General features: G+C 40.6%; 1 protein-coding gene across 2 annotated transcripts in view; it reads left to right on the top strand.

Moving 5' to 3' along the window:
- unm_sa1614 (un-named sa1614) overlaps nucleotides 1-21937 on the top strand; it is a 102677-nt gene that overhangs the window by 6136 nt on the left and 74604 nt on the right. For both annotated transcript variants that reach the window (XM_046319913.1, XM_046319914.1), the window contains exons 2-14: nucleotides 4630-4702; nucleotides 4987-5132; nucleotides 5537-5611; nucleotides 5727-5776; nucleotides 7073-7202; nucleotides 7527-7612; nucleotides 8565-8640; nucleotides 9720-9806; nucleotides 12122-12222; nucleotides 13766-13835; nucleotides 15559-15646; nucleotides 20236-20284; nucleotides 21757-21920. In XM_046319913.1, the coding sequence (XP_046175869.1) occupies nucleotides 4630-4702; nucleotides 4987-5132; nucleotides 5537-5611; nucleotides 5727-5776; nucleotides 7073-7202; nucleotides 7527-7612; nucleotides 8565-8640; nucleotides 9720-9806; nucleotides 12122-12222; nucleotides 13766-13835; nucleotides 15559-15646; nucleotides 20236-20284; nucleotides 21757-21920 (1195 nt within the window). The remainder of the gene's footprint in view (nucleotides 1-4629; nucleotides 4703-4986; nucleotides 5133-5536; nucleotides 5612-5726; nucleotides 5777-7072; nucleotides 7203-7526; nucleotides 7613-8564; nucleotides 8641-9719; nucleotides 9807-12121; nucleotides 12223-13765; nucleotides 13836-15558; nucleotides 15647-20235; nucleotides 20285-21756; nucleotides 21921-21937) is intronic.

The following is a 21937-nucleotide window of genomic DNA, read 5'->3' as shown; positions in this document are numbered from 1 at the left end:
TATTCTTCTGTTTTTATTTTATTTTCAAGTGTACTCTTTATTTCTAGTATTTATTTTATTTAACTATTATTTCTGCGATGTTGAAGACCTACACTGTACTGTTTACACCTGTTGTATCCTGTGCACTTGACAAATAAACTCTGGTGGGCCTCCCGGGTGGCGCAGTGGTCTAGGGCACTGCATCTCAGGGCTAGCTGTGCCACCAGAGACTCTGGGTTCGAGCCCAGGCTCTGTCGCCTAAAATGCAAATGAATTACTTAAAAATCATACATTTTTGTTTTAGATTCCGTCTCTCGCAGTTAAAGTGTACCTATGATAAAAATGACAGACTTCTACATGCTTTGTAAGTAGGAAAACCTGCCAAATCGGCAGTGTATCAAATACTTGTTCGCCCCACTGTATACATTTAAATTATTCTCGAATGAGCGGCCGTTCATGTGCAAAGTGTTAGCATGTCAATAATGAATGTAAATAAATAAATAAGCCAATTTGTACGTTGTTGATTCATTATAGACACTAGGGTTCATGCAGATAACCAATAATTTTACAATGTTCAGATGAGACTGGTAAAGACTGATTGATGACTGAAATGTAAGAGATCTTTAGATCGGCTTCTTCAGAGCACCATTCAGAAATGTTCTCTTAGAATAGATGCTTCGGCTGTTGTCGGCATTCTCGTTTCAGACTTACGTAATTTCCTGTCCTTCACGAGCTCACCAAATGAAACCCACTCAACATGACAGTCTTTCTAAGAGTTAATTCGGAAGACTGAACTACTTAAATAAACTTCTCTGTGGTGCCCCAGGTTAATAATGAGTTAATTGTTGCATGATTTAATTCAATTGTGGAATCAATTAAATATTAGGTAATCGATTAGATAAAATAGCATGTCATTACGTTAAGGATACTAAAGATATGACACCATGCATTGTATGTAACCAGTCAAATTCATACAAACTGCTACGGATGCAGGCACCGACTTATGTTCACTGGACTGCCAGATGGTGAAGCGTGATTCATCACTCCAGAGAACGCATTTCCATTGCTTAAGAGTCCAAGGGTGGTGAGCTTCACACCACTCTAGCCAATGCTTGGCATTGCGCATGGTGATCTTAGGCTTGTGTGTGGCTGCTTGGCCATGGAAACCCATTACATGAAGCTCCTGGCGAACAGTTCTTGTGCTGCCGTTGCTTTCAGAGGCAGTTTGGAACTCTGTAGTGAGTGTCGCAACCGAGGACAGATGATTGCTACGCGCTCAACACTCGGCAGTCCCGACCTGTGGGCTTGTGTGGCCTACCACTTCATGGCTGAGCCATTAATGCTCCTAGACATTTCCACTTTACAAGACCAGCACTTACAGTTGACTGGGGTAGCTCTAGCAGGACAGAAATGTGACGAACTGACTTGTTGGAAAGGTGTCATCCTATGATGGTGCTACTTTAAAAGTCACTGTTCAGTAAGGGCATTCTACTGCCAATGTGTGTCTATGGAGATTGCATGGCTGTGTGCTCGAATTTATACACAGTGTGGCTGAAGTAGCCGAATCCACTAATTTGAAGGGGTGTCCACATACTTTTGTATACACAGTGTATTTGTCTTGATGTTTTAAGTTAACACAGAAGTTAGTAAAAAATGGAATACTAACATGACAAACATGCTATGCGAAAGTTATTTTACAATAAATCAAATAATTAAATTTTGTTTATACATTGAACAAAAATAAACCCAACATGCAACAATTTCAAAGCTTTAATCAAATCAAAGTTTATTTGTCACGTGCCCTGAATACAACAGGTGTAGTAGATCTTACAGTGAAATGCTTTCTCATAGTCTCTAACCAATAGTGCAAAGAAGGTATTCGGTAAGTAAAGAAATTAAACAACAGTAAAAAGACAGGCTATATACAGTTGTGGCCAAAAGTTTTGAGAATGACACATTCATTTCCACAAAGCTTGCTGCTTCAGTGTCTTTAGATATTTTTGTCAGATTTTACTATGGAATACTGAAGTATAAGTCTATCCGTCTGTCCCTGATGTTTTTCCTGGAGAGAAGTGGCTTCTTTGTTGCCCTTCTTGACACCAGACCATCCTCCAAAAGTCTTTGTCTCACTGTGTAATAACGAAAGTTCTACATTTGCTTCATGAGTAGTGAGTGATACTAGGGTGGCAACGCATACATTCTTAGTGATTTCAATGAGTATTTCTCCATTGTGATTTTGTTTTATACTGTTCAATTCAACTACAACCAGAATAAATTTCTTTCCAATGCTGTCAATTATATGCATAGTCGAGCATCTTTTCGTGACAAAGTATCTTGTTTAAAACGGGAACGTTTTTCATCCAAAAATTTAAATAGCGCCCCCTATATCCAAGAAGTTAATAACTCTACCTACATGTACATATTACCTCAACGAACCGGTGCCCTCGCACATTGACTCTGTACCGGTACCCCGCTGTATACAGTCTCACTATTGTTATTTAACTGCTGCTCTTTAATTACTTGTTACTTTTATTTCTTATTCTTATGTAAATTTGCTTTTTAACTGCATTGTTGGTTAGGGGCTCGTAAAGTAAGCATTTCACTGTAAGGTTGTATTCGGTTCATGTGACTAATACAATTTGATTCAAATTGTCCACTTGGCTACCTTTAAAAAAAATGTTAAGCCCCGTCTATACCTTGGTCTAACATGTATCCTTTTTCCTGATTGTGTCCACGTTCTGCTTGTGCCCACATTGTTTGACAAGTATATATGATTAAAAGACTCATTGTGATCTGATTTTGATCAGAACTTTCAGACCACCTCCGGAGTATAGACAGACCTGAACAGTGAAATCATTTAAATCATCATTACTCCACCTTCTAAAGTCATTATCAGGTGACACCATTGACTTATGTTTCTTAAAATAATTAATTAAATGTTATTTTGAAGGAGTAGCAGTCGAATAATTTGCATAAAGGGAGGGACCAGGATATCTGGTCACAATGCGGACACATTGGACAGATGAGACGCTTTTTACTACCATGTGAAGATGCAACGATAAGATCAGGACAAAGGACTTATGTTAGCACCAGGTGTAAATGAGGCTTTATAAATATCTTTCCACACCGCCAGCCACATTCGCATACCTCGTTGTTAAAAACTCCCAACTACCATTTATCCTGCCTTGCACGCTTATGTGCTCCAAAATTGCCTTGTGATGAATAGCAGTGATAGGGGCATTCTTTGCAAGGTCACACCAAACCCCCAGTGCTCTTCACATCACACATTTCTCGCTCTCTGTGTATTTGTGTGTGCACGAGTGTGAAGAGGGGCCTATATTACGGACATGAACATAGATTTTTAGCATATGCTCCATTTAAGAAAGCATAATTAGGCTAGTGTTATGTAACAGTGAGAGCTTTTAAATTAACAGATTTTGTTCAACCATATGAATATGATGTTCATTAAATTTGCATGATGGCACATAATTTTGGTATTAAGAGTTTCTACTGTATGTGTTATAACTGCTGCCACAACATGATGTATCAGACTCAAAAATATGTCTTTGGGTGAATTGTTTTACCTTAAACAATAACATACTACACACACCATACTATGTCACATTCTTAGTGCATGTTTTTGTCTTATACAGTCTTTGTTTTTGTTTTTCTGAATTAGGCTATGACATGAATTGCTTTTTAAAATTTTTATTGGTTGTAATTTTTCTGTGTAGAGCAGAAAAGCAACGGTGGAAACACGTTTCATTGACCATAGCCTTCTATTCACAAGCCTCTGCGCAAGCCACCACTTTTATGGATCAATCATCAAGCCATGCACATCAAAGAACAACGTTTTAAGATTAGCTGTGCTGGTTTATTGTTGGGCTTATATATGGTGAAATGCATGGTTAAAAGGGGAAAAGAGCAGTGAATTCTTGTAGGGCTGGGTGATGTCTTATTTTAAGATTTTGGCAAGTAAGCCCATTTTTGGCTTTGTCTCTGCATGCTTTGAAGGAAGATGAAGGTGGTTTCATGAGCATGCTAGCTGTTCAGGTAGACTTCCAGTCATTGCGCAAATGGTAGTTAGCAATGGCTCGTGAAACTACCTTCAACTTCCTTCAAAGCATGCAGAGACATAAACATGGTATCCATGAGCTCATCTGACTATGGGTAAGTAAAAAAGGGGCTTAATTACCAAAATCGTGCACTATACTTGTGGGGGCCGTTTCCCAGACACAGAATAAAGCCAAGTCCTGGACTAATAAGCAAGTTCAACGGAGAATGTCGCTTTTTAAAGTGTTATTTTCAGTCTCAAACTAATATTAATATCTATCCGGGAAACCGCCCCTCAAGGTGTACAAGTATGGATACACATACCGGTATGAATTTTTACAATACTATTTATAATGATATTTTGATACAGTTACTAAATACATGAAAATTCACCACATTGGACAACTTCACTGTCAGTTTAGCCTAGTTTGGTTGAGAACCAATCAGAATAGAGAAAGCCCATTAAATCCACTAAGAATTCATTTGTTGCCATGCTAGGGTCATGTACTACTCATAAAACATATATTTAGAACTGTTTTCAGAAACATAACATACAATTCTGGCCACGCCCTAAATTGTTTTGTATATGTTTTACAGGCTTTGGACTGTGACAGAACAGTGTTGCAGAAAATGAAGAAAGCTGCTAAAGCCAAGCATGCTTCAGGTCAAGGTAAAACACAATCATAATGAAGAAAACCCACAGCAGGTCATTTTGTTTGGTACATTTAATTGAACTGGAGAACAGTGCAAAACAAGTGCCAATTGTGCCTATTATTCTATCTGATTTGCAGCACACATAATAGCACCTATTATCCAAGATCTATAGCACAAATGGTAGCCATTACATAGAGTAACATGTAGGAATCATGTGAGCCTATTAACACTGATCTAGTGAAAACTGTCATCTGCTGTTATGTATGTGTGCTAAACGTATTGTCCCTTTCCCCCTTATAGACCATATCTCCCATCTGGAGCTGTACATCAGTTCCATGGAGAAACTGGTTGTGAATTTTCACTCAAATGGAGAGAAGGAAGTGGCCTCTGCCTTCACTAAGTTTGCTGAATTTTCCAAAGAGCTGTTGACGCCAATAAAAAACTTGGTGAGAGAGATTGCTTTCGAGTGTGTATATATATATATATATATATATATATATATATATATATATATATATATATATATATATATATATATATATATATATAAAATATATATATAAAAAATATTTTAAAGTCAGACATCTCATTAAGCGAGAAGAGAACTAACTTGGCAGATAATGTGCGTCGCTTTTTATTTCAGCTCTCTGTGATATCTGTGATACTTTGTCTCATTCAAAGTTCTGACGTAAACCTCTTTTGTGTAAAAATAAAAAAACTCTCAAACTTGAATAATCAATTAGAATTTGTTTCTGTTGTGTCTACTTCAAAGCTCCTCAGTAACAGTCTGACATTGTGCGTATTGTAACCCACCACAACTGGACGTGAACTGAGTGTGTCTTCCCATTAGTTAAAGAGCATGCTGCACAACATCAACTTCTTCCTGGACTCTCTAGTAAAAGGAGACCTGAAAGAGGTCAAAGGGGTATGTCTAAAATGTCAAATAGCTGATCTTGCCTCGCTCAAATATCATTGTCGTATTGCTTATTTGTGATGACCACTCTAAAATAATGCAACATTTCTGTTCTCTTCTCCGTCAGGATTTGAAAAAGCCATTTGACAAAGCATGGAGGGACTACGAAAATAAATTGTGAGTGTACATCTGCCCAACAGCTAAATGGTCCTGGTGAGGGAACAATGATTTTACCTGGCTTTTACATTTTCTGCACCGGTGCCAAATGATGCATTTGCTCAATATCAAAACAATGCATTGCAATCATACGTCCGACAGTCAACTGAAATAATGCTGTATTTTTTAAAATTCTGTATAGCTGTTTTAATTAAGTAGAAATAACAGGCTGGTTTATTGCCAGGCCAATGGGCTAGAGGATATTGTTTTGATTTGTGGTGCAAGAGTTATTGTTCATGTCACAAATTTGGTCCAAGAGACAGAAGTTATATCCTCACACTTTCCACCAACAAGACAAAATGGATCTGTTCCTATTTAAATAAGGTTTTAAGTGTCATAGCAACCAGCTTTGAATTACTGTAATCTGTGGGGCTGTTTTCAGTGGGGCAATTTGTCCATGGTGGGTTTTGATTCGTCTGTGTTCCTGTTCCTACTAACTGGGTCAGAGGTACAGCTGCCCTTGACACCACATTCACATCCCCTGTACTGGAAACAGTGGTTGAGCCGTGCATCATTTGAATGATTCTCTATATGCTTTTATTACAAGCCATTCCTGTTCAAGCTCCCCACAGTCTCGTTTTCCCCAAGGCCTGAATCCAATCTTGTGATTTTCGATGTAAATGACCACAAAAACATCATATGACAACAATACCATATTGAAAAAATCAGATGACAGCCCAGCACCATTTACAAGTCATACTAAGAAGCTCCTCCCTGATCCTTACATAATGATTTACCATTCATATGATTTTTGCATTAATTTTTGCATTAATAGTAGTACTATTTCTCATGTGAAATATAATCAGTATTTCTTATCAATATCACACGAAAAAAGAAACGTCCTTTTTTTCAGGAACCTGTCTTTCAAAGATATTTCATAAAAATCCAAATAACTTCACAGATCTTCATTGTAAAGGGTTTAAGCACTGCAGTACTTAATGCAGCTGGTGGCCACACCAGATACTGACTGTTACTTTTGATTTTGACTCCCCCCTTTGTTCAGGGACACATTCTATTTATGTTTGTCACATGTCTGTGGAAGGTTTTCAGTTTATGTCTCAGTTGTTGAATCTTGTTATGTTCATACAAATATTTACACATGTTAAGTTTGTTGACACACACGTTTCTTTTTTTGCTGAGTTTAGAATAGCATTTTGTCCAATTCTCTCAACTGTATGAATCAACCAACCGTAATGAGCGGTACCAGTGTGTTTTATCTCTTTGACTGACCTGCGAGGAACTACTATTATCACTCAGCACCAAGATCGAAAAGGAGAAGCGGGAGCTAGCCAAGCAGTACGGCATGGTGCGCACAGAGGTGAGCGGGGGAGAGATTGCAGAGGAGATGGAGAAGGAGCGCAGGATGTTCCAGCTACAGATGTGTGAGGTGAGCGGGATCTACTGTATAGAGGGGTTCTTATTGAAATTATATGGGGGGAGTCTCAAAGTTTTGACATCTGATTAACAGTTTTGGCTTAAAGCTTTGGCCAACATTTGTGCCTACTGAGAATGGGGTGTTACCTCAGGGTTTGACCTCTTATCCCGTAATGACATAGAGTTTCAGATATGAAACCTTTCTGAATAGCTCCAAGGTCTTCCATTGGAATCTGTAGTTTCTCTGTCTTAACGACTGCTTGACAGACACATTGGCTTATTCAATGGATGAGTAACTCAACCATAAAAACGTTTGCTTCTCCTCTGTTTCTTGTAGTACCTCATCAAAGTGAACGAAATCAAGACGAAGAAAGGTGTCGACCTGCTTCAGAATCTCATCAAGCACTATCACTCCCAGTGCAAGTAAGGCAATGTGTTTGGTCTCTGTCTAATTAAAAGTTAGGGGGAGAAATTGCTCTGAGGTTTATTGAGTAAAAGGAGAACCTTAGGAGGTAAAAATAATGGGGAGAGTGGAGTGATTGTATACTGTACTGTAAGTACATTGAAAAAAAGCTATTGCCTAATGATCTGCTTTCCTGAAAAATACAATAACTCTTTAAAGCATATGACTTGATATCTTATTGAAATATGTAAATAATGTCCGTCCCACATACGGTATTACTGTGCTATAGCGCTAAGTGTTTTATAAAATACTTAACACTTATGGATTATCTAGATTATGATATAATAAAACCTATTGGTGAAATTCAGGCTTGGACTCCAGAGGATTGATAGATGTATTGATGCATTATTTTGAGTAAAGTGTGATTTATTAAAAAATGCTTTTGAACAAGATAAGTGCCTGCGAAATGAGTTGACATAATGGTTTTAGATATGCCCGAGGGTCATGCAGTAGCGGTATGATGAACAGTGGTCCTTCTGTAGCTCAGTTGGTAGAGCATGGCGCTTGTAACGCCAGGGTAGTGGGTTCGATCCCCGGGACCACCCATACGTAGAATGTATGCACACATGACTGTAAGTCGCTTTGGATAAAAGCGTCTGCTAAATGGCATATATTATATTATTATTATTATGATGGCATAATCATATACAGATAACCAGATGAGAAGCAGCCTATTGTAGAACTCATTTTCATCTTTCAGTAGAGCTTCAATTGCGTGTGCCAAACACATCAGTTAGATGTTAAATACAATATCCCCTGTGACTGACTCTCCCATGCTCCATCATATGTGACCAGAATCGGGAAACATGCTAGCCCATCCTGCAACACATCCAAACACTCACTCACTCATTCCCACACACACTCACACATACACACACAATGCAGCAATAAACTGATATTTCCTTTTGTCAGTTTCTTTCAGGAGTGCCTGGTGGCCACAGAGAAGCTCAAGCAGTATATTGACGAGCTCACAGGAGCGCTGGGCACTGTGAGTGGCATTCCACAATGTATGTGTGTCTGATTTCATTTTATTTAACCTTTATTTAAGCAGGGAGTATGTTGAGACCACGGTCTCTTTCACAGATGAGCCCTGCACATTCTGGTGTTCGATCAAATGGCAACTTCCAAAAGTGATGTTCACTACAAACACCACCTACTGCAGTCTCAGAATGAGCCATTTGCAATCAACTGCAGTTTTGCTTTTCTGTTGCAACCATCCCCCACACAACTGATTGATTTAGGTTTTGCTACAAGCCCAACTTGAACAATTGTAAGGAATCTCTCCAGAAACCATATAATAAATGTAATCTGAACTGTTAATTGTTTTCCCCCTCACATCAGTAGTCAGCGACTGTCCTCTCTCCCAGCTGTTGGGTTCCATTAACATTCTATTGAGATAAACAGCCCACGCTGTTAGCCCTGTTCTCACATTTAGAGTAGATGGAGATAATCAGCTCAGTTAGCCTCAAACCGCTACAGCTCTATTCAAAGAGCCATTCACAGCTGCCCTATGGGCAGAAAACTTGCACATGTGACTGAAGCAGGGCATCTGCATTCTGAACACTCTCCCCACCCTACAGCTCACACAGACAGTACAGCCCTTTGATCAACAACCAACTGGATCAAATTCATCAGAGTAGACACTGCACAATGGTTGTTCATGTAGATTATAGTGAGGCAGTAGATGACCAAACGTGCTCTGTTTATGACTATCCTATCCTGCACGGTGAAGGGCTATGAGGACTTACACATGTTTACCCCCCCTACCCCTTGCTCCTACCCCCTAAACACTGCTGTAGAACTGTAACGTTTGGATATGTTTAAGCAATACATTTTCACAACCATTGGGTATTAAAGGAAGATTTTTATTCTCAACATTTCTGCAATGCTGAGATTGTCTTAAAGCAGCCATTCACACAATCAATTTGTGTGACCTGGAATGTGTTTGGGGGGAAAGGATGTGAGGGGTGGGTGGAGTGTGTGTGTGTGTGTGTATGGGAGGTCTGGTGTGTGTGTATTGGGAGGTGATGGTGAGGGTATTATTGAATGTGCTCTGTCTCTGTCCAGATCAAACACAGACAGGACGAGGAGAAGAGACAACTCTGCTCTCTGAGAGACCAGCTCCGGCCCTCACTGCAGCCTGAGCTCAAAGAGGTGAGGGCACACACACACCATACATACAGGTTTGATTGAAATTCTAAATGTGCCTGTCAATGTAAAAAAAAAAAATGTAACATTTGAGGTTGTTTAAGAGTATATATATATTTTTAAATGTTTCTTGAGTAAAGCATTTTTATCTTCCATGCTCATATGTGTTGAGTATTATCTCACTAAATGTGGATATTGTAATTCATTATATAAAGTATTAACATTGTGGTTTTATTTCAATCCTGCAAGTCGTCCAGTCAAGGAGAATACGTTGAATTTGATTTACTTGATATGTACAGTACTTGCATATGATAAAAAATACATTTATAACCAAAAACCTGGAAATGCAGTGCATTCTGAAAGTATTCAGACCACTTGACTTTTCCCTCATTTTGTTACGTAGTAGCCTTACTCTAAAATGTATGATTGTATTTTCCCCCCTCATCTACACACAATACCCCTTATTGACAAAGCAAAAACAGGTGTTTAGAAACTTTTGTATATGTATAAAAAATAAAAACGGAAGTAAGACATTACATAGATATTCAGACCCTTTACACATTTGGCAGCGATTACAGACTCTAGTCTTCTTGGGTATGACGCTACAAGCTTGGCACACCTGTATTTGGGGAGGTTCTCACATTCTTCTCTGCAGATCCTCTCAAGCTCTGTCAGGTTGGATGTGGAGTGTCGCTGCAAAGCTATTTTCAGGTCTCTCCAGAGATGTTCAAGTCTGGGCTCTGGCACGGCCACTCAAGGACATTCAGAGGCTTGTACCAACGCCACTCCTGCGTTGTCTTGGCTGTATGCTTAGGGTCGTTGTCCTGTTGAAAGGTGAACCAGTCTGAGGTCCTGAGTGCTCTGGTATCAGGTTTTTATCAAGGATCTCTGTACTTTGCTCTGTTCATCTTTCCCTCGATCCTGACTAGTCTCCCAGTCCCTGCCTCTTAAAAACCATCCCCACAACATGACGCTACCAACATGCTTCACAGTAGGGATTGTGCCAGTTTCCCTCCAGACGTGCCAAACAATTCAATCTGGCTTTTATCAGACCAGAGAATCTTGTTTCTAATGGTCTGAGAGTCCTTTAGGTGCCTTTTGGCAAACTCCAAGTGGGGTGTCATGTGCCTGTCATATGCCTACTGAGGAGTGGCTTCCGTCTGTGGGCACTCTACCATAAAGGCCTGATTGGTGGAGTGCTGCGGAGATGGTTGTCCTTCTGGAAGTTTCTCCTATCTCCACAGAGGAACTCTGGAGGTCTGTTGTGGGGACCACCTTCTCCCCCAATTGCGCAGCTCTAGGAAAACTCTTGGTGGTTCCAAACTTCTTTAATTTAAGAATGATGGAGGCCACTGTGTTTTTAGGGACCTTCAATGCTGCAGAATTATTTCGGTACCCTTTATCACAAGGCTAGTAAGGCTATTATTGTGCCTTGACACAATCCTGTCTCGGAGCGCTATGGACAATTCCTTTGACCTTATGGCATGGTTTTTGATCTGACATGCACTGTCAACTGTGGGACCTTATATAGACTGGTGTGTACCTTTTCAAAATCATGTCCAATCAATTGAATTTACCACAGGTAGACTCCAATCAAGTTGTAGAAACATCTCAAGGATTATCAATGGAAACAGGGATGCCCCTGAGCCCAATTTTGAGTCTCATAGCAAATGGTCTGAATACTTATGTAAATAAGGTATTTCAATTTTTTTGTAAATTAAAAATGAATAAATTTGCAAACATTTCTAAAAACCTGTTTTTTTTATTTTATTTTATCAATTTTAGAATAAAGCTGTAATGTAACAAAATGTCATCAGGTTTGAATTCTTCGAATGCACTGTACACCTGCGGTGGTTCTATTCAGTCCTTGTGCAACAAGCTAAATGTTTTACATTCAAGGGCTATTTGTACTTTTTATGAATCACCCTTTTTAGAAACTTTTGTTTATTAGTATGTGTTATGATGTTATGGCTGATCTTAGTGGTATTTGACAAGAAGAGATTGTCTGCCTGACCGAACACTCAGCTACTACTGTACTTGCATGCATACGTTAATCTGTCTTGTTTGTGACATCACATTTCTGCTTTCCGTGTTCCTCACTGCTTGAGTCACAGGATCTAGATATTGAAACTTGAGTCATGATATGTTAATGTGGAATATGTCAAATCAAATAAATGTTTATTGGTCACATGCAGATGTTATTGTAGGTGTAGCGAAACGCTTGTAAAGGGATAAATGGTGACCCTCTGTACATTATAGAAAATAATGGACGACGTGGTAGGGAATCGTGTAAATGACCTCCATCTCTTTGTCAAACCCAGGACTCTTTGAGCAAGCAGACATTCTACAGCATGCACCAGCTGCAAGGCAATAAACATTATGGCACAGAGAAAGCGGGATATCTCTACAAGAGAAGTGACGGGTATGAACACTTTATCTGTGTGAAAGTCATTATCCCAAGCAGAATTGTCATACCTACAGTGGCAAGAAAAAGTATGTGAACCCTTTGGCATTACATGGATTTCTGCATAAATTTGTCATAGATAAAGATCAGATAACATTTTAAGTCACTACAATAGACAAACACAATGTGCTTAAACTGATAACACATAAACAATTATACATTGTCATGTCTTTATTGAACACACCGTGTAAACATTCACAGTGCTGGGTGGAAAAAGTATGTGAACCCTTGGATTTTATAACTGGTTGACCTTCATTTGGCAACAATAACCTCAACCAAACGTTTTCTGTAGTTGGCAGAACAGACCTGCACAATGGTCAGGAGGAACTTTGGACCATTCCTCTTTACAAAACTGTTTCAGTATAGCAATATTTTTGGGATGTCCGGTGTGAAACGCTCTCTTGAGGTCATGCCACAGCATCTCAATCGAGGTCAGGACTCCGGAAGGTGTAATTTCTTCTGATGAAGCCATTCTGTTGTTGATTTACTTCTGCGTCACCCAACTTCTGCGTCACCCAACTTCTGTTGCGCTTCAATAGGCGGACAGATAGCCTTATATTCTCCTGCAAAAAGTCTTGATGAACTTGTGAATTAATTTTTCTGTCGATGATACTAAGATGTCCAGGCCATGAGGCAGCAAAGCTGCCCCAAACCATGATGCTCCCTCTATCATACTTCACAGTTGGGGGAGGTTTTGATGTTGGTGTGCAGTGCCTTTTTTCTCCACACATAGTGTTGTGTGTTCCTTCCTCCCAAACAACTCAATTTTAGTTTCATTTGTCCACAGAATATTTTACCAGTAGCTCTGTGGAACATTTTGCGAACTTCAGATGTGCAGGAATGTATTTTTTGGACAGCAGTGGCTTCTTCTGTCTTACCGTGGACTGATGAACATCAAGGCTTTTAGAGATACATTTGTAACCCTTTCCAGCTTTATATAAGTCTACAATTCTTAGTCTTAGGTCTTCAGAGATCTTTTTTGTTTGATGCATGGTTCACATCAGGCAATGCTTCTTGTGAATAGCACTCAAATTTTGTGAGTGTTTTTATATAGGGCAGGGCAGCTCTAACCAACATCTCCAATCTCGTCTCATAGACCGGACTCCAGGTTAGCCGACTCCAATTAACTTTTGAAGTCATTCGCCTAGTGGTTCACATACTTTTTCCAACCTACACTGTGAATGTTTAAATGATGTATTCAATATATACAATAAAAATACAATAATGTGAGTGTTATTTGTTAAAACACACTGTCTATTTTGTGACTTCGATGAAGATCAAATCACAATTTCTAACCAATTTATGCAGAAATCCAGGCATTTCCAGAGGGTTCACATACTTACTTTCCACTGTACAAGTGAAATCCTATTTATACTAGACGGATGTAGTATCACTATGTGTATAGTGAGAATTTCATTTGAGCTTCCATACAATTACATCACAGTACCTCAGTCAGATTGTAGGCTGAAAAATTTTCACTCTTGGTATTTGTTCCGTGCAGGTTGAGAAAGATGTGGCAGAAGAGGAATTGCACTGTGCAGAACTGCTACCTAACTATTGCACATGGAACTGTGAGTTCAGTGTTGTGGATTATCTTCTGACACAATTGATGATAACCTGGTACTAAATAGTGCCTGGTGGGGCTTTTTTAATGAATCAAATGTGATAGGTTATTAATCAAAATCAAATCAAATTTATTTATATATCCCTTCGTACATCAGCTGATATCTCAAAGTGCTGTACAGAAACCCAGCCTAAAACCCCAAACAGCAAACAATGCAGGTGTAAAAGCACGGTGGCAATAATATTACTATGTGATTACCATGTTATCTTTTAGTAAATACCTGCTGTTTTCTGTACCCTAAAATAAAGTGTAACTTTAATGCTTAAAGTGCAACTGACAGCATTTTAGCAACATTAAATATTATACAAATCTGTTCATATACACCACCAGGAAGAATATGACAATTTAGTTTTTCTTGCATTTTCTGACAAGCAAACTGCGACAAGGGCCTGCCATCATTCTCTTTGAACTGGACTATGTGTTTACAGGCAGTTGCAACATCTTGGCTGTGTAGCCACCGTAAAACGATACAAGGAGAAAAAGTTAGTCAGTCACTCACCCACTCCTCCAATGACATGACGTCCTCTTAGCAGCTAGCTAAACTCAGCAAAAAATAAACATCCATTTTTCAGGACCCTGTCTGTCACATAGAATTCAGAAAAATCCAAATAGCTTCACAGATCTTCATTGTAAAGGGTTTAAACACGGTTTCCCATGCTTCTTCAATGAACCATAAACAGTTAATGAACATGCACCTGTGGAACGGTAATTAAGACACTAACAGCTTAGACTGTAGGCAATTAAGGTCACAGTTATGAAAACTTAGGACACTAAAGAGGCCTTTCTACGGACTTTGAAAAACACCAAAAGAAAGATGCCCAGGGTCCCTGCTCCCCTGCGTAAACGTGCCTTAGGCATGCCTGAAGGAGGCATCAGGATTGCAAATGTGGCCAGGGCAATAAATTCCTATGTCCATATTGTGAGATGCCTGAGACAGGACGGACAGCTGATCGTCCTCACAGTGGCAGACCGCGTGTAACAACACCTGCACAGGATCGGTATATCCAAACATCACACCTGTGGGACAGGTACAGGATGGCAACAACAACTGCCCGAGTTACACCATTTGCTGCAATCTGGCAAATGGTGTCACCATAATCAAGAAATGGCAGGAAAGTCGACTGTTCAATTCGTCTTCCTGCTATTTAGGGAGATGCAAGATCTATTTCTTAAAAATAAGCCCACTTTAAATCATAGCTTTTTAACTTGCTCATCTGTATATCCTTCAAAATGTGGGCCGCGGCCCGCCCATTGCCCTTTCCTGCTCTTATAGTGTTCACAATTTCCAGCCATGAAACAGCATTTGAATGTCATTGAAAGCAGTGTTTTTTTCACTGTTGGTCACTTTAATTGCTGAAAATAACGATAAACCCCATGTTTAATCATTACCATGTTCTATTGCACTTCTGTCAAAGCAAAACACAATTGACAAAGAGAGAGAGATGATACTAAAGAGACCTTGGTGAAAGAGAGCAGTGAGAGAACTAGAGAACATATATTTAGTCTTGCTTGCATTAAGTACACATTTTAAACCAATTAGGGCTTTTTCTGTAAGGTAAAGTCAGATTTCAGCTTTAACATAGCTTGGTCATCAGTTGGGGCAATGGCATACATTATTGTCATCTGCAGGAGGGACTTCCCTGGGAGTAACCATGCTATCCTTTCCTCAGCCCAACAAACCACCAGCCAAACTCAACCTGCTCACGTGCCAAGTCAAGCCCAGTCTGGAGGACAAGAAGTGCTTTGACCTCATTTCTCGTAAGTCAGCCTCCCTAACCAGGTTTGAAAATATACGTACAATTTAACTTTACGGTCTAATTTGCATCTGAAATTTGTTCTCCTCTGTTCGTCCAAAATTCAATAAAATGTTTTAGTCCAAATAATTTGGAAACATCGCTCTTTGAAATAATCATGCCTGTCAACCATGACCTATGTTCATTATGAGTTCAGGTCATAATTATTGCGTATGCCGTATAAAACACACACACACATGTTGTCATGCAGACTTTGCTATGTTCCTGGTAACCTCGGATAAAAACATTGATGTATACACGGACACAGTGACTGAGTTCATCAGGAAGTGTATAAGGGATGTGGTTCCCACTGTGACTATTAAAACCTACCCAAACCAGAAACCGTGGATAGATGGCAGCATTGGCGCTAAACTGAAAGCGCAAACCACCTCATTTAACCACGGCCTGGTGACTGGGAATATGGTTGAATAAAAACAGTGTAGTTATTCCCTCCGTAAGGCACACAGACAAGACGTCAGTTCAGAGACAGTGGAGTTGCAGTGGAGTCGTGACATTGCACTGCACACTGCCCTATTCCACCTTGACAAAAGGAATGCCTGTGTAAGAATGCTGTTCATTGACTATAGCTCAGCCTTCAACACCATAGTGTTGATGCTCGGGGCCCTGGTCCTGAACCCCGCCCTGTGCAACTGGGTCCTGAACTTCCTGACTGGCTGACCCTAGCTGGTGAAGATAGGATACAACACCTCCACTTCACTGATCCTCAAAACAGGGGTCCCACAAGGGTTCATAGTCAGCCCCCTCCTGTACTCCCTGTTCACCCATGACTGCGTGGACACTAGAGATGAAACGTTATGAAAATGTCATATCACGATTATAGTGACCAAAAGTATCACGGTTATCAGTATTATCGCGGTACGGTATTGTTAAAATGTGCTGGAAGTGATCAAAAAGTACTGAAACTCACACTGAAATCATTTCACCAAGTTTTATATTGAAAAACAACAAACAACAAATACAATTAGCAGCACTATGCACTTTGTGTGCATAAACATTAAAACAATAACATTAACATTAAAGATGAAACCATGTGGCCATGAGAGGTAAAGGTTTCCCTAGTGCAGGTCTAAATGAACACAACCTTAAGTAAGCAACAAATACAATTAGCAGCACTCACTTTGTAGTGAGGCACAGCAACCTTCATCAGCCTCAGAAAGCCAGGCCCTCAACAATTTGAAATGGCATCATGTCCTTTGCAATGTAATATGAAATGAGTGCAGTGAGGTCCTGAGCATTTTTTGATGAGGGTGCATAAACAGCCTACATATTTTAAATGCTTGCTCAAGTGTCTGTGTCACAACTGTAGAGGAGGGACCAGTAGCATCACTGGGTTTGCCTTCTGCACTCCCACTCTGTAAACAAGGGAATAGCAAATGTAGTATTATTACTGGGAAATGTTTCATCCCTAGTGGTCACGCGCCTCTAACTCAATCATCAAGTTTGCAGACAACACAACCATAGTAGGCCTGATTACCAACAATGACGAGACAGCCTACAGGGAGAAGGTGAGGGCCCTGGGAGAGTGGTGCCAGGAAAATAACCTCTCATTCAGTCTGCAAAACAAAGAAGCTTATCGTGAAGTTCAGGAAACAGCAGAGGGAGCATGCCCCTATCCACATCGACGGGACCACAGTGGAGAAGGTGGAAAGCTTCAAGTTCCTTGGCATACACATCACTGATGAGGGCCCTGGTGGAGTGGTTTGAATGTTTTTTTAAATTAACAAATCAATACAGGAAGTACATGTGGAACAAGTATAAATAAATAATATACAAAGGACAATTGGGCTAGGGGGTACAACATCACATTACACAGGGACCTTAAGGGAGATACATATAATAATAAGTGTAACAGCTTATTTGTTAGTAGAGTATTTAATTGTCTTAAGCCTTGGTGGAGTGGTGCCAGGAACATAACCTCTCCCTCTACGTCAACAAAACGAAGGAGCGGAGCGTGGACTTCAGGAAAAAGCAGAGGGAACATGCCCCTATACACATGCAGTAGAGAATTTGGAAAGCTTCAAGTTCCACAGTGTCAACATCACTGAAAACTGTAATATCTTTATGTGTTACTTTTTATTATATATTTTTTTACTTTTGTTTATATAGTAAATATTTTCTTAACTCTATTTCTTGAACTGCATTGTTGGTTCACCCACACAGATAGTGTGGTGAAGGCGCAACAGTGCCTCTTCAACCTCAGGAGGCTGAAGAAATTTGGCTTGTCCCCTATGACCTTCACAAACAGGCTGTATTACCACCTGGTACGGCAATTGCACCAACTACAGGGATCTCCAGAGGATGGTGCGGTCTGCACAACACATCACCGGGGCATACCGCCTGCCCTCCAGGACACCTACAGCACCCGATATCACAGGAAGGCCAAAAATATCATTAAGGACATCAACCACCCGCGCAACGCCTGCACCCCGCTTTCATTCAGAAGCCTACGTCAGTACAAGTGCATCAAAGCTGGGACCGAGTGACTGAAAAAACACTTATTTTTCAAGGCCGTCAAACTGTTAAATAGCCATCACTAGCCGGCTACCACCCGGTTACTCAACCCTGCACCTTAGAAGCTGCTGCCCTATACACAGTTTGAAGTCTGAGGTTTACATGCACCTTAGTCAAATACATTTCAACTCAGTTTTTCACAATTCCTGACATTTCTTCCTAGTAAAAATTCCCTGTCTTAGGTCAGTTAGGATCACCACTTTATTTTAACAATGTGAAATGTCAGAATAATAGTAGAGAATTATTTATTTCAGCTTTTATTTATTTCATCACATTCCCAGTGGGTCAGAAGTTTACATACACTCAATTAGTATTTGATAGCTTTGCCTTTAAATTGTTTAACTTGGGTCAAATGTTTCGGGTAGCAGTCCACAAGTTTCCCACAATAAGTTGGGTGAATTTTGGCCCATTCATCTGACAAAGCTGGTGTAACAGAGTCAGGTTTGTAGGCCTTCTTGCCCGCACACGCTTTTTCAATTCTGCCCACAACTGTTCTATAGGATTGAGGTCAGGGCTTTGTGATGGCCACTGTAATACCTTGACTTTGTTTTCCTTAAGCCATTTTGCCACAACTTTGGAAGTATGCTTGGGGTCATTGTCCATTTGGAAGACCCATTTGCGACCAAGCTTTAACCTCCTGACTGATGTCCTGAGATGTTGCTTCAATATATCCACATAATTTTCCTCCCTCATGAAGCTATCTATTTTGTGAAGTGCACCAGTTCCTCTTGCAACAAAGCACCCCCACAACATGATGCTGCCACTCCCATGCTTCACGTTTGGGATGGTGTTCTTCAGCTTTTAAGCCTCCCCCTTTTTCCTCCAAACATAACGATGGTCATTATGGTCAAACAGTTCTATTTTAGTTTCATCAGACCAGAGGACATTTCTCCAAAAAGTGTCTTCTTCCTTGCTGAGAGGCCTTTCAGGTTATGTCGATATAGGACTTGTTTTATTGTGGATATAGATACGTTTGTACCGGTTTCCACCAGCATCTTCACAATGTCCTTTGCTGCTGTTCTGGGATTGATTTGCACTTTTTGCACCAAAGTACGTTCATCTCTAGGAGACAGAACGCGTGTCCTTCCTGAGCGGTACGATGGCTCCGTGGTCCCATGGTGTTTATACTTGGGTACTATTGTTTGGGCAGATGAATGTACCTTCAGGCATCTGGAAATTGCTCCCAATGATGAACCAGACTTGTGGAGGTCTACTTTTTTTCTTCTGAGGTCTTGGCTGATCTCTTTTGATTTTCCCATGATGTCAAGCAAAGGGGCACTGAGTTTGAAGGTAGACCTTGAAATGCATCCACAGGTACACCTCCAATTGACTCAAATTATGTCAATTAGCCCATCAAAAGCTTCTAAAGCCATGACATAATTTTCTGGAATTTTCCAGGCTGTTTAAAGGCACAGTTAACTATGTGTATGTAAACTTCTGACCCACTGGAATTGTGATTAAGTGAAGTAATCTGTCTGTCAACAATTGTTGGAAAAATTACTTGTGTCATGCACAAAGTAGATGTCTTAACCGACTTGCCAAAACGATAGTTTGTTGACAAGAAATTTGTGGTGTGATTGAAAAACGAGTTTTAATGACTCTAACCTAAGTGTTTTTGTAAACTTCCGGCTTCATCTGTATGTAGACATGGAGTCACTGGCCACTTATATGATGGAACACGAGTCACTTTAATAATGTTTAGACACTGCTTATCTCATTTCATATGCATATACCGTTTTCTATTCTACTGTATTTTAGTCAATGCCACTCCGACGTCGCTCATCATAATATATATATATTTCTTAATTCTATTGTTTTACTTTTAGATTTTTGTATTGTTAGATATTACTGTACTTTTTGAGCTAGGAACTTAAGCATTTCACTACACCTGCAATAACTTCTGCTGAATATGTGTATGTGACCAATAAAATGTGATTTGATGAGAGCTCCTTTCATTTAAATGTGAAACATTTTCTTTGGATGCAGACTTTCTGATTTAACGTATTTTCTCTTGTGTTCTAGATAATCGCACATATCACTTTCTTGCTGATGATGAGCCAGTGTGTGTTGCGTGAGTAACCTTTCTATAGCAAGGGACAGGCAACTTTGTTGGGGGTGGGGGCCACAAAAAATCTTAGCTCATCGTAAAGGGCCGCTCGCTGGTCTTTAAAAAAATAATGATCATTTTTACCCGTTTTTTTTTCTCCCCAATTTCGTGGTATCCAATTGATAGTTACAGCCTTGTCTCATCGCTGCAGCTCCCGTATGAACTCGGGAGAGGCAAAGGTTGAGAGCCCTGCGTCCTCCGAAACACATCCCAACCAAGCCTCACTGCTTCTTTACACAATATGTTGGAGGAAACACCGTACACCTGGCGACTGTGTCAGTGTGCACTGCGCCTGGCCCGCCACAGGAGTCGCTAGTGGGCGATGGGACAAGGACATCCCTGCCGACAAACCCTCCCCTAACCCGGACGACGCTGGGCCAATTGTGCGCCGCCCCATGGGTCTCCCGGTCGTTGCCGGCTGCAACAGAGCCTGGACTCTAACACAGAATCTCTAGTGGCACAGCTAGCACTGGGATGCAGTGCCTTAGACCACTGCACCACTCAGGAGGCCCAGTTGCTCGTGGGTCTGCTCAAGTTGAGACCCCGACTGAGTTTCTTTTTTTGGGAGGGGGGATTGACCTGAGGGCCTTCAAGAGGTGCAGCGGCATGCTGTTTGCCTTTTTTGGGGGGGGGGGATTGACCTGAGGGCCTTCAAAAGGGGTGCAGTGGCATGCTGTTTGCCTTTTTGGGGGGGGGGGGATTGACCTGAGGGCCTTCAAAGGGGTGCAGCAGGATGCTGTTTTTCATTTTTTGGGGGGGGGGGTTGACCTGAGGGCCTTCAAAAGAGGTGCAGCGGCATGCTGTTTGCCCATCCCTGCTCTATAGTGTTCACCTTTTTCAGCCATGAAACAGAATTTGAGTGTTATTGAAAGCAGCATTTATTTACTGTTAGGCTACACGTTGCTACTATATCTGTGTTGAAAACATTTCATCTCCGTTAAGACATTTAACTTGTTTAGTGTAGTCCGTTTGTTACTCCACTCACTACTTGTAGCTGTGTAGGCCGTTTGTTTGTGTTGTTGGTATGGCTATCTTAATGTTCCAGTTGGTAGCTAGCTAGCAAGCACTCACTCACTCACTCACTCACTCACTCACTCACTCACTCACTCACTCACTCACGTGGCTGCTAGCACCATCATGACAAGGTGCTTGAGGGAAGCACTACAATATTACGTTTTTTGAAGTAGTGAGAATGCTCGGGAGCAGGCAGTGTTGAAAATTAATCTTTAGACATGTACTTTTCTTGATTGTAGTTTTGTAATGGACCAAAACAAGCAGATGACAAGACAATTGTGTTTGGAAAAGTTTTTTTGCTGTGGGCCTAGGTAACCACAGGTTGTTTTCCTCACAGGCAGGCGGGCCATGACATTCTATCTAATACCGACTGAGACTATGGAATAGACCTTTTTACTTTCCCTTTTCTTTTTATCATGCAGGTGGATCTCAGTGCTGACCAACAGTAAGCAGAAAGCCCTTAATGTGGCTCTGGATGAGCGGAAGTCCAGTGGAGACAACAGTGTTGAGGACCTGACCAGAGCCATTACCGAGGATATCCGCCGCATGCCCGGCAACAACATGTGCTGTGACTGTGGGGCGCCAGGTCAGACCATGCCTACA

The sequence above is a fragment of the Oncorhynchus gorbuscha genome, linkage group LG21 (assembly GCF_021184085.1).
Source record: "Oncorhynchus gorbuscha isolate QuinsamMale2020 ecotype Even-year linkage group LG21, OgorEven_v1.0, whole genome shotgun sequence".
In the NCBI taxonomy this organism is placed as follows: Eukaryota; Metazoa; Chordata; class Actinopteri; order Salmoniformes; family Salmonidae; genus Oncorhynchus; species Oncorhynchus gorbuscha.
Note: the sequence above shows the minus strand (reverse complement) of the source record. Positions and strands in the feature narration are given on the sequence as shown.